This window comes from Dipodomys ordii, unplaced genomic scaffold, assembly GCF_000151885.1.
Source record: "Dipodomys ordii isolate 6190 unplaced genomic scaffold, Dord_2.0 Scaffold66, whole genome shotgun sequence".
NCBI classification, from domain to species: domain Eukaryota; kingdom Metazoa; phylum Chordata; class Mammalia; order Rodentia; family Heteromyidae; genus Dipodomys; species Dipodomys ordii.
Genome location: NW_012267282.1, coordinates 3,890,250 through 3,903,068, shown reverse-complemented (window position 1 = coordinate 3,903,068; position 12,819 = coordinate 3,890,250). Strand labels below are relative to the sequence as shown.

Sequence of the window (12,819 nt, the reverse complement as noted above, 5' to 3'; positions counted from 1 at the left end):
GGATCGCGGTTCAAAGCCAGCCCGGGCAGGAGAGACCGTGAGACTCCTATCTCCAATAAACCACCAGAAAACCGGAAGTGGCGCTGTAGCTCAAGGCTGTAGCTCGCCTTGAACTGAAGAGCCGAGGGACAGCGCCCAGGCTCAGAGTTCAAGCCCCACGACCGACAAAAAAAAAAAAGAGTTTGAGGCAATAATGGACTAAGATAGGAGTAAGATCCTGTCTCAAAAACAAAATATTGGTTGGGCACCAGTGGCTCACACCTGCAATCCTAGCTACTCAGAAGGCTGAAACCTTAGGGATCTCAGCCAGCCCAGGCAGGAAAGTCAGTGAGACTTATCTCCAATTAACCACCAAAGAGCCAGAAATGTAGCTGTAGCTCAATGACAACAGCACTAGCCTTAAGCACAAAAGCTCAGAGACAGTGCCCAGGCCCTGAGTTCAAATTCCGGAACTGACACACATAAAAACAAAAACAGACAAACAAAAAACCCACCAAAATATCAGCAAAAGGTTTGTAGGTATGTTTAAACTCGAAGCGCGCCAACAACCATACCTAATCCCCAGATCCAAAATGAAGTGAAATGAGAAAACAAAATAAAGGAAAAGAGCTGACTTTCCCCAGGAAGCACAAGGTGCCAATGGCTGGCTAGCATGGTGGATGCCCAATAGTCAGCCCAGAATAAAAGCACCATGCCACAGGACACTTACTAGTGACGTCTTTGATTAACTCTGCGATGGAGGTGTGGTTTGCAAGGGAGCCCCTTGCGGCTTGCATGTGGGGCAGCTGTGAGACAAACTGCTTAATCTCTCCCACAGTCTTGGCGTTGTGCCTTTCCTGGAAGAAACAAGATGGCAGCACCATCAGGAGAGGCAGAAATCGCAGAGGGCGCTTCACTGAGATGAGGGTGCAGAAGAATGGAATACATGTAGAGCAGTCTACAGCCAGCCTTGACCTGACACTGAATACACAAACAATGAAGAACCTGGGACCAGGCAAGAGGAGGCAGAAGGTGATAATGAAGCGTCAGTGGGAAAGTTCTGGGTTCCCAGGGACTTCACTCTCATTACTGCCCACGGCACATGGTGGGTTCCCTGCCACCCTCACGTGGGCTGAACCCGGAACTTTCATCTTTAGCTACAAATTCTAGTATAGATGATTTTCTTTCTGGTACAGCTGGCTTCCTTATAAGTTAGGTAGGAAATAATTTAATGAAAGAAGATAATGGCAATGTTTATGATGAAAGCTTATAAATTATAAACCTTTATGCTCGCTCCCACGTCTCCTGGAACAGAACAAAAACTGTGGGCGTAGTGGCTTAACCTGCGATTTTAGTTACTTGGGAGGTAGAGATGGGGAGACTGGAGGCTAGCCTGGGAAGTACCTACGACTCCCTCTCCACTTGGGACAGCCAGTCATCCCCCAGGACGCGAGGAAGCACATGCAGGAGGCCGCCAGCCCCAGGCAGGTGTGGACGTAAGGCAAGATGCTACCCTGAAAATAACCCATACAAATAGGGGCAGAAGCATGGCTCAAGTGATAAGAGGGCCTGTCAAGCAACCAGGAGAACCTGAGTTCAGTCCCCAGTACACCATGAATTAAGTAAGTAGTAAAGGAGAAAAATTTAACGCAGCCCCTTCTGTTATGGGTCAGAGCACACGGTTTTGTTTTTGCCAGTCCTGGGCTTGAACTCAGGGTCTGGGCACGGTCCCTGAGCTGTTTTTGTTCAAGGCTAGCATTCGACCACTTGAGCCACAGCGCACTTCTGGCCTTTTCTGTGTATGTGGTACTGGGGCATCAAACCCAGGGCTTCATGTATGCTAGCAAGCACTCTACCACTGAGCCACATTCCGAGCCCAAGGGTAAAAGTTTAAGAAGAAACTCCTGGTCCTCCTGCACTGGCAGGCGCAGAGGGTGTCCGAGGGGCAACCCTCTGTCACTTAGAAGCCTGATCCTGCTCAATGTTGAGACCCATCCGTCCTAAGATCCACCCAAGAGACTGAAATGCCTACTCTTCCCAGGGTAGCAGTGACCTTGAACTCCCACCCCAGAGCAGCAAGATGACAACCAAAGCCTGTTTCACCTCAAATGCTGCAGAGATGATCTTTGCCTTTTTGCTGAGTACCGAGCCCACCGCATTGAAGTTCTTGTCCCGGATCTCAGCATATAGCTCCTCCGCAGAGTTGAGCTGAAGCTTCTTTGCCTCTGTGGGTAGGTCCTTCCCACCGTCACCCTGTTTCTTAGGCGCAAACTTCTCTGGGGGTAATTTCACATAACCTGCACAGCAATGGAAAAAACATGAACGCGTGCAATTACTGGAAGAACCCAGAGTTGGGTTGGTTCTACCAAAAGCAAGTTAAGTCTTTGCACATGCCTAGCAAGTGCAAAGCCCTGAGATCAAACCCCAGTACCATTAAATAAATGATAATTACCAGAAGGAAAGAAAGTAGGAAGAGAGGGAAGGAGAGAGAGAGAGAGAATGGGAGGGAAGACAAGAGGGAGAAAAGTGCTAGTGGCTCGCGCCTGTCATCCTAGCTACTCAGGAGGCTGGGATCTGAGGATCAGTTCAAAGCCAGCCTGGGCAGCAAAGTCCATGAGACTCTTTATCTTCAACAAACCACCAGAAAACCCAAAGTGGCACTGTGGCTCAAGTGGTATAGCACTCGCCTTGAGGTGAAGAGCGCGGGGACAGCAGCCAAGCCCAGAGTTCAAGTCCCATGACCAACCAAAAAATAAAAAACAAAAAAAAGGGAGGGAGAGGAGGGCAGGAGGGGTGTCTGGGGATAAAAGATGGTTTCCTACCTCAAATACCAGAAAACAAACTGTAGGTCCTGTCCCTTAGTGGATTGTGGGCTGTACAGAGCAGCAAAACCAACAAAACTACACAAACAGCAAAAAGAAACAAAATTCCAGAGGATAATATCACATGACTTAAAAAATAAACGTTTTGTTTTCTTTATCAAAGTGTGCACATATAATATGAATCATATTTCTTACCATGGGTTGTACCCTAAGCAGTCACAAAACTGCTCTAAAGCAAGGATCAGAAACTGCCCTAAGGGCCAAATTCTGGCCCTGTTTTCATTTCATTTATTTATTTATTTTTGTTGGTCATGGGGCTTAAACTCAAGGCCTAGTCACTCGACCTAGCTTTTGTGCTGAAAGCTAGCCCTCTACCACCTTGAGTCTCAGTGCCACTTCCAGTTTTCTAGTGGTTAACTGGAGTTAAGTGTTTCATGGGATCTTTCCTGCCCAGGCTGCCTTTGAACTGTGATCTTCATATCCCAGCTGCTCAGCTATGATAATAGGCATAAGCCACTGGCACCTGGCTTACTTCCTGTTTTTATAAATAAACTTTCATTAGCACATATCCTCATCTATTCTTTTCTAAAAAGATAACTCAAGGGACATGCTCAGGGTTTAGGTTTTCTTGGACATAGAGTTAAACTTTTCTGCTGGAGACGCTATGTTTTTTTGGGAGGTGGACAGAGTATGATACGGATTAGAGTACAGGGCACTGTGAAGATGTAAAAATGAAATCCCTTTCTACCATTAATATAAGCCAATAAAATTATTCTTTAACTTTTTTTTTGTTGGTCGTGGGGCTTGAACTCTGGGTCTGGGCGCTGTCTCTCAGCTCCTCAGCTCAAGGCTAGTGTTCTAGCACTTGAGCTACAGCTCCACTTCCAGTTTTTAGGTGGTTTATTGGAGATAAGAGTCTCACAGACGGAGATGGGAAGGTGGCTCTGTGGTAGAGTGCCTTGCATACATGAGGCCCTGGGTTTGATTCCTCAGCAACATATAAGCAGAAAAGGCCGGAAGTGGTGCTATGGCTAAAGTGGCAGAGCACTAGCCTTGAGCTGAAGAGCTGAGGGACAGCGTCCAGCCCAGAGTTCAGGCCCTATGACCAACGATAAAAAAGATTCTCACAGACTTTCCTGCCCAGACTGACTCTGAACTGCAATCCTCAGATCTCAGCTTCCTCAATAGCTAGGATTACAGGTATGAGCCACTGGCACCTAGTTTTAACTTTTATTTTTTAAATCCTCACTAGAAATTGAATTTTTAAGTTCAAATAACATGTAAGAAAATAAAAATAATAGCCTCGAGTGGGGCATGTGGTAGAGGGCCAGGCCAGCAAACATGAAGCCCGAAGTTCAAACCTCAGAACTGTCCACTCCTGAAAGAAAAAGTTGCCATGGTAGCGCCCATGTACAAAGGTATTTCTGAGTAAGCTACCGTGCCACTTCACTTACTGTTCTGAATGCCATAGATCTCATCAATCAGACCTTCATAGGTGAGCTGGGTGGCAAGGGGTGTTAATAAATCCACGTTTCGATCGAGCAACAAGAGGTTATCAAAAACAGGAAATATTGAATTTTGGCTTCCTGTAAATTCTCTTTTCATCCTCATCATCATATTGGCCACTTGCTGTAAACAAAACATTGGATCAGGTTGGGCCCTCCTGGGAACTAACAGGTTTTAAAATTCAGCTAAAAATAGAAAGACATTCAAAAAAGTAAAAAAAAAAAGGAGAAAAACTGCAAGTGTTTAGCGGCTATCAGAAGCATTTGCCACGGGCTCCCATTCCCACACGGCAGCCACTGCTTCCCAGCGAGGAACAAAGTCAGCCCTGAACCACTGCTCCTAGCCAAGGGAGGCTGGCTTTGGGGTAACTTAGCTGTGGACAGCGGGAGCCCCAAACCCCCATGGATCTTCACTGCTTTACAGAGATCATGACTGACCCTGAACCCATGTGTAGCAATTCTAGAAGCTGGCCTCAGGAAGCTTTCCTAGCACATTATCCTCTCTGGAAGACACAGCATGACTTTCCAGTGCCTGGAGTCACTGGACTCAACTATGTTTGGGGGCTCAGTTTAAACAGCAAAAGCCCCAATATAAAGATTAGAAGTGGGCTGGGAATGTCGCTTAGTGCATGTGTAGCATGCATGAAGCAAGGGTTTGATTCCTCAGTACCACATAAACAGAAGAAGCCGGAAGTGGTGCTGTGGCTCTAAAGTTGTAGAGTGCTAGCCTGGAGCAAAAAGAAGCTCAGGGACAGTGCCTAGGCTGAGTTCAAACTCCAGGACTGGAGAGGAAAAAAAGTGTGAAAAGTGCTGGGAAAGAGACACTTGTTCACAGTCTGAGACTCAAACTTAGAAGGCAGGGGTCACCTGACGGACCTCAGCTGGGAAAGTATCTAGGTGTGATGTGGTCCTCACCGCTGGTGTACGCGCACGAAGCACCCTGGGTACTGGTGTGTGCTGATGCAGGTCAGGCGTTAACTGTGGTACAGAGGCCAATTCCCAGTCACAGAACTGGTGACTGACAGGCTTGGTTATGTTTGTGAAATTTTCCCTTCCTCCCTCATTTGGGGACCAGGAACTCCCAATTTAGCAACAGAAAATAGCTGCTTCTCACCCGAGCACATTCTCCTTTCCCAAAGATCTGGGGGATGGTTCCGTACAGTGCCTGTATGGTCATCAGACCCTTGGCCGCGTGGTACAGGCTGGTCTGGTCACCTTCCAGGTAGCACTCCTGCAGGGGAGAGAGGCCATGGTGGGCCATCTTCCAGGGACCTGGTACCCTGCTCGGTTCCTGGTGCTGTGGTTCATTTCCATCTACTTCACGGTTTACTGTGGACACATCACAAAGCCAGCAGCCCTTGGCAGGGTGCAGATGTGTGAGCCACTCCCCAGGCACAGCTGGAGTTGCCGAGGAGGACCATGTGCTGGCCACGGCTCTCACCTTCATGGCTGAATATAAGCTGGCAGGGTCTCCAGGGGGCCATATCTTCTCTGGGTACTGCCTCTAAGTCGCACAGGACAACCTAAAAGAATACTTTTGCCTTTTTCCCTCAGTACTGGGGATTGCACACAGGGTCTCCAGCATGCAGGGCCAGCACTCTACTACCTGAGCCATGCCCCTGGTCCTTTTGCTTTTGAGTTTTTTCAGACAGAGTGGCAAGCCTTTGCCACAGCAGGTCTCCAGCCTCCACCTTCTATCTCCACCACAATACTCTCCTCTATGTCTAGGGTAGCTAGTGTTACAGGCATATGCTACATAAGTAAAGCTATCATTACAAAGTTTAGCTGTTATTGAAAAAGTCCAATGGGAAGTATTTACAAGGCATTCTAACACTCTTAAAATACAAGCTATACTACACACTAGGAAAAGATACTTGGTTTTTTTTTTCTTTTGGTCAGTCGTGGGGCTTGAACTCTGGGCCTGGGAGATGTCTCTGAGCTCTTCAGCTCAAGGCTAGTGCTCTACCACTTAAGCCTCAGTGCCACTTCTGGTTTTCTGGTGGTTCAATGGAGGTAAGAGTCTCACAGACTTTCCTGCGCCGGCTGGCTTTGAAACACGAACCTCAGATTTCAGCTTCCTGAGTAGCTAGGATTATAGGCCTGAACCACTGGTGCCCAGCTATTTGTTTTTATAAGCCACAATTTGTACCCAGAACATATAAGGAATTCTTCAAGGTAGAGCTCTTGCCTTGAGCTGAAGAGCACAGGCACAGAGCTCAAGCCCAGAGTTCAAGCCCCATGACCAACAAAAAAAAAAAAAAAAATCCCATCATTTGAGAGGCTGAGGCAGAAGGATCAAGAATTCTGACAAACATAAACTACTCGGCAGAAGTGGTGCTGTGGCTCAAGTGGTAGAGTGCTAGCCTTGAGCTCAAGAGCTGAGGGATGGCATCCGGGCCCAGAGTTCAAGCCCTATGACCGACAAAAACAACAAAAACAAAAACAAAACAAAAAAACAAGGAGAAAGAACAGTTTTGCCAGGTGCTGGTGGCTCATGCCTGGAATCCTAGCTACTCAGGAGGCTGAGATCTGAGGATCATGGTTCAAAGCTCTAGCAGGAAAGTCCCAGAGATTCTTATCTCCAATTAACCACCAGAAAACCCGAAGTGGCACTGTGGCTCAAAGTGGTAGAGTACTAACCTTGAGCAAATGACCTCAGGGACAGTGCTCAGAGCCAACTGACAAAAAAAAAAAAAAAAAATTAAATGAGCCTCAGCTGGACAGAGCTCATGGACTGCAAATTAAGATAATATCATAAACCAAGTATAGTGTTTCACACCTGCACTTGGGAGGCAGAGGCAAGAGGATCAAAAGTTCGAGGATAGCCTCAGTTACCCAGGGAGTTCTAGCTCAACTATGGGTCTATAGAAAGACTGGGTGTCAAAACAAACTGAACCCAACACCAAACAAAACAAAAAAAAGATCATTATGCATCCATGTTCACTCATTTGGCAAAATCTCAAAATCTGATGTGAGGAAAGTGCCCTGCTTACTTTGAATGCACCCTCCGACTCCATGGACAGGAGATCGCCATCGAATGGAATGAGGTCTAGACTGTACTCATCCCTGTGGATGAAGGAGCCCAGAACTCCCAGGTCTTTCAACCGCTGTTCACAAAGCAAGCTGCGGCGTGGCACAAACAGAATGTGGAAATCTCTGGCAGGCCCACGTCGGTCTTCGCTGTAAAGGAAGTAACAAGGCAAACAGCTTGTGAGCTCCTTAGGGTCTGAGGTGATTTTGTTTACCACTGCCACAGGCACTAATGAAATGCTGGTGAAAGCCAGGCGCCGGAGGCTCACACCTGTCATCCTAGCTACTCGGGAGGCTGAGATCTGAGGATCACGATTCAAAGCCAGTCTGGGCAGGAAAGTCCGTGAGACTCTTATCTCCAATAAAACCACTAGAAAAAACCGGAAGTGGCGCTGTGGCTCAAGCAGTAGAGCACTTGCCTTGAGCTGAAGAGTGCAGGGACAGTGCCCAAGCCCAAAGTTCAAGTCCCATGACCAACAAAAAAAAAAAAAAAGAAATGCTGGTGAAGCCAGGTGCCAGTTGCTCACGCTTATAATCCTACCTACTCAGGAGGAGGCAGAGATCTGAGGATCACGGTTCAAAGCCAGCCCGGCAGGAAAGTCTGTGAGACTCATATCTCCAACCAACCACCTGAAAACCGGAAGTGGTGCTATGGCTCAAGTGGTAGAGCACTCACCTTGAGCTGAAGAGCTCAGGGACAGTGTCCAAGCCCAGAGTTCAAGCCCCACAACCGACAAAAACAAAAACAAAAGAAATGCTAGTGAGATACACAGAAAATGAAACTCAGACCCAACCTGTTAATAGTTCTGTGCTTTCTTTTTTCCCCGGCAGGAAGGCAGTGCTGCATCACACTTAGTGTGGTTTACTTTGACGTTTGTGGTGTATCTTCTTGCATTTGTTTTGGACACTTTGGGGACACTAAAGCTCTCAGGTTTATTAAAACAGGGCATCTGTGACTTACTGAGAACAAATAGCTCTTTAGCCAAACTAATGCAACAGACTCTGACATTATAAGAGCTTACTCCTGACTCCCCCACTGTGCAATTTGAGAGTGGACTTCCAAAAATAACTTGCATGCTTTTAAGATTTTAAGAGCTATAGATATAGCTTTGTACCACAAAGTGCAGACTGCAGACAGAACTTCCTCTATAGACTAGATGCTATATTAAATTTTTAATCAGCTCTTATTTTGCTTATGAAACACAAGCTTAGATATAATCATCTGATACATTGAAAAATAACCATTGAAGTTTTAAAACTAAATAAAACATCTAGAGAACTTTGTATTGCAATAGCTTCCAATTTTTCTTATTGTTTGTATGAGACAAGGACTCAACCTCAGTACCTGATGCTTTTGCTCACCGGCTGGTGCTCTACCAACTGAGCCATGCCTGCAGTTCCATGGCTTTCAGCTATCCCTAGAGAATAAGGTCATAGGTCTCAAACTGTTCAGAACAACTTGACAAGTTCCCCTCCCCACTCTAGTATTTTTCTATCCTGTCACAGTTTTCCAAGAAGTCACTTTCAAATGCACTAGCTAGGGGCTTGTAAATGAGAAAGAACACAGTACATTAAGAATCATACAGGGCCGGGAAGGTGGCTCAGTGGTAGAGTACTTGCCTTGCATGACTGAGGCCCTGGGTTTGATTTCTCAGCAGCACATAAGCAAAAAGAAAAAGCCGGAAGTGGCGCTGTGGCTCAAGTGGTAGAGCGCTAGCCTTGAGCTTAAGAGCTGAGGATAGTTGCCCAGGCCCAGAGTTCAGGCCCCACGACCAGACAACCCCTCCCCCCCAAAAAAGAGAATCATACAAACATCTTTATATCATGCCAATATAAGATCTGAGATACCTGAGCACATTTTCAGCAATTATATCCATCAATTCTAGCCTGGGTCGGACAAAAAAAATAATATTCTTGACATCAGCCGCTGGCAAACGACTTCCTTTAAGTGTGAACATTTTTTCCACTTCATGTTCCTGGGAAAACACATACACAAAAGATTAGTGAAAAGCCTGGCATTTCTCACACATATAGTCATTTGTGCTCCCAACTGAATGAATGCTAATACTTTACGATCAAATTCAGACTTCCTCAAGCCAAGTGCAGCAAGGACAAAGTTTCAGGACAGAGCATGCTATGGTCACATAGAACAATTAGGATCAGCATAGACCACTGCAGGCAAAATGTGAATCACATATCAGAATCAGCATCTGTAATAACCAAACAACTGTCCAAGCATTTGCTAAGAAAAAAAGTCAAATCCTATTATCGCTGCTAACGTTCAAAATTACTAATCCTTGAATAAAACCCTAGTAACTTATTACCTTCAGTAGTGAATACTGTGCAATCAAGCCAAATGGTCCCGTTAGGTACTCGTCCCAAACTATTGCCTACAAGAGAAAAGAAACATCCTTATTACAGTAAGATCTTAAGAAGTTCAGTATCACATCAACAGAAAACAGCAATTATATCTTTTTCAAACTCAAGAGTTCAAAACAGTAACTGGTTCTGACCACACTGATAACCTAAAGGTTTAAAGGAAAACAAGCTGTGAAACAAGTGGTGCTACAAGGGCCCCTGTGAAGTTAAAAGAGCGAATCACTGTCCTCAGCAGAAAGAAAAGGCCATCGTTTCTGTGTACATGTTGTGGTATTCTTAGACTGAGCTGTATGAAAATTGATGATTATTAAAACCTATGTTATCAGTATTCCTAATTAGCACTTGGTCTTTGGATTTTTTTTTTTTTGGTCAATTGTGGGGCTTGAACTCTGGGCTTGGGCGCTGTCCCTCAGCTCTTCAGCTCAAGGCCAGTGCTCTATGGCTTGAGCCACAGTGTCACTTCTGGTTTTCAAGTGGTTTACTGGAGATAAGTCTTACGGACTTTCCTGCCCAGGCTGGCTTTGAACCGTGTTCCTGAGATCTCAGCCTCCTAAGTAGCTAGGATGACAGGCATGAGCCACCAGCGCCCAGCGGTCTTTGGATTTTTAATTAATTTTTTCCAGTCCTGGGACTTGAACTTTGGGTCTAGGCACTGTCCCTGAGTTTCTTTTGCTCAAGGCTAGCACTCTACCACTTGAGCCATAGCACCACTTCTGGCTCTGTGAATGTAGGACTGAGGAATTGAACCCATGGCTTCATGCATGCTAGGCAAGCATTCTACCTCTAAGCCACATTCCCAGTCCTCATTAATTTACTTGAGACAGAGTCTCAATGTATAACCCAGGCTGAACTCAAATTCAAGATCTTCCTTCCTCAGCATCTCAAGAGCTGGGATTTCAGCTGTGCCCCATCACACACAGACCCTATAAATATTTCTACTGCAAAAAATCCCAACATGACTTCTCACTTTAAAAAACTGAAATTTAGCCGGGCGCTGGTGGCTCACGCCTGTAATCCTAGCTACTCAGGAGGCTGAGGTCTGAGGATCGCGGTTCAAAGCCAGCCCGGGCAGAAGAGACCATGAGACTCCTATCTCCAATAAACCACCAGAAAACCTGAAGTGGCACTGTAGCTCAAGTGGTAGAGCGCTCGCCTTGAGCTGAAGAGCTGAGGGACAGCGCCCAGGCCCAGAGTTCAAGCCCCACGGCCGACCAAAAAAACAACAACAACAACAACTGAAATTTAAATAACTATTCAGTTCCAAGAAACAACAGAAAGACTCCTGAGTACCTACATCCCCCTAGTGAAACATTTTACAAAATATAGTATTACACTCAGGATACCGGCATGATAAAATCCACGTTGTTTTAGATTCTAGCATCATTTGCTGAATTTAATTTGGCTCCTATGATTTAGCCTACTTTCTCTCCTCAATGGTTGCTACCACTCCACCTTTTGGGGTTCTGTTCTCTCCAAGATGGGTTCCTGCGGTTCTTCCAATCTATTTTTCTCTTCAGAGAAAAGTACTTCTCTTCAGAGGAGTACGTCTGGTTATTCTGGAGAGGGTAATAATACTTAAGAAGCGTGGTCAGCTGGTAGGGCGCTAGCCAATGAGCAGAAGTGTCAGGTACTGAGTTCGAGTACCAATCTCGGACCTAAAAAGAATTTTAAGAAGTGGCCGTAAGTGGTTGGTGCAAGCCTGTACTTGGGGTACCTGTGCGGCAGAGGCAGGGGGATCATGAACTCGAGGCCAGCCTGGGCTACGCAGCGAGGCCCTGTGTCAAAAGGAGGCCACGCTGAAGTCCCGGCACGGGGCCTCCGCCGCAGCCCGAGCGGACAGAGGGCTGCAGGGCGGCGGGGCGCCGCGCTCGGGGCCGAGCGGACGCGGCCGGGCCCGCGGGAGGGGGACAGCGGGGCATCACGGCGGCTCTCGGCGGTGCCACGCGACCCGGGCCCGGGCCCTCCCGCCTCGGCGAGGCGGCCGGTTCCGGGCGCAGGGGCAAGGCCCCGAGGCCCGCCGCCCGGGGAGACCTCGTCCACCCGGAACCCAGGCGGCCGGGTCGGACGAGGGGCGGCGAGGGCGGCGCGGCTGCCCGCCGACCCTCACCTTGCTTCCCGCGCACTTGTCCAGAAATTCACGCAGCTCGCGGCGCACCGCCTCGCGCAGCACGTTCAGGTTCACTCGCCCATAGGACAGGTGCGCCGCCATCTTGCCCGCGGGAACTCCCTGTCACGTGACGGCGCTCGTCCGCTGACGCACACTCGCTTCCGGCGGCCGGACCGACCAGTTAGAATCGGCGGCGTCCCGGGGCCCGCCCCTTCCTCGGGCGCCGAGGGCCTCGAGTTCCGCGTCGGGTTTACGCGTCTCGGAGGCTTCTCGCGCTGGAGCTCCGGCGTCGCCGGAACCCGGGGAGCGGCCGGGCGGGCCTCGGGTCCGACCAGAGCCCGAAGATTCTGAAGACGCCACCGGAGGCTGGGAAGGGCGACGCCCGGGCGCGCGCGCTCCGCAGGCGGCCTCCGCAGGGAAGGCGGGAGGCCGCCAAAAGCTGGTGGAGACGCGGCTCACGGCACTGGAGGAGAAAGAGCTGCTCACACTCTCGGTTCTGTCGAGCACAGGCATTGTATTTATTATTTCTTGTCGGCCGCGGGGCTTGAACTCGGCGCCTGGACGCTGCCCCTGCGCCCTTCTGCTCGAGGCCAGGGCTCTGCCACTTTGAGCCACAGCTCCACTGCCGACTTGCTGGTGGTTAATTGGAGAGGAGTCCCAAAGGGACTTCACTGCCCGGGCTGGCTTTGGTCGGGGATCCTCAGATCTCAGCCTCCCGACGAGCTAGGACGACAGGCGTCAGCCACCGGCGCCCGGCTGCCAGACACAGTTCCGGGTTTAACATAAGAGCACACATGCAAAGCCTTCCCTGTCCTAGCTCTCAACTCCGTTTCCACTGTGCCCCAGCTTGCCTCAGACTCAGTTGTCAGCCTTTGCCAACCTCCCAAGTGCTGAGATGATAAGTATGTGACACTGCACCTGGCCCAGTATGGATTATTCACCTCAGGTCAGTACCAAAGTTGAGTACTATTATTAAGGAAAGAGAAACATTCCTACT

General features: G+C 48.3%; 1 protein-coding gene across 1 annotated transcript in view; it reads right to left on the bottom strand.

The window, feature by feature from the left end:
• Positions 1-11,929, bottom strand: part of Vps33a (vacuolar protein sorting 33 homolog A (S. cerevisiae)) — a 19,083-nt gene extending 7,154 nt beyond the window's left edge. The window contains exons 1-8 of the mRNA XM_013023173.1: positions 11,823-11,929; positions 9,661-9,726; positions 9,185-9,312; positions 7,300-7,486; positions 5,421-5,537; positions 4,256-4,430; positions 2,083-2,276; positions 710-836 (exon numbers count right to left, since the gene is read on the bottom strand). Of these exons, the coding sequence (XP_012878627.1) occupies positions 710-836; positions 2,083-2,276; positions 4,256-4,430; positions 5,421-5,537; positions 7,300-7,486; positions 9,185-9,312; positions 9,661-9,726; positions 11,823-11,924 (1,096 nt within the window). The 5' untranslated portion in view covers positions 11,925-11,929. The remainder of the gene's footprint in view (positions 1-709; positions 837-2,082; positions 2,277-4,255; positions 4,431-5,420; positions 5,538-7,299; positions 7,487-9,184; positions 9,313-9,660; positions 9,727-11,822) is intronic.
• Between the last annotated feature and the right edge of the window lie 890 nt (positions 11,930-12,819).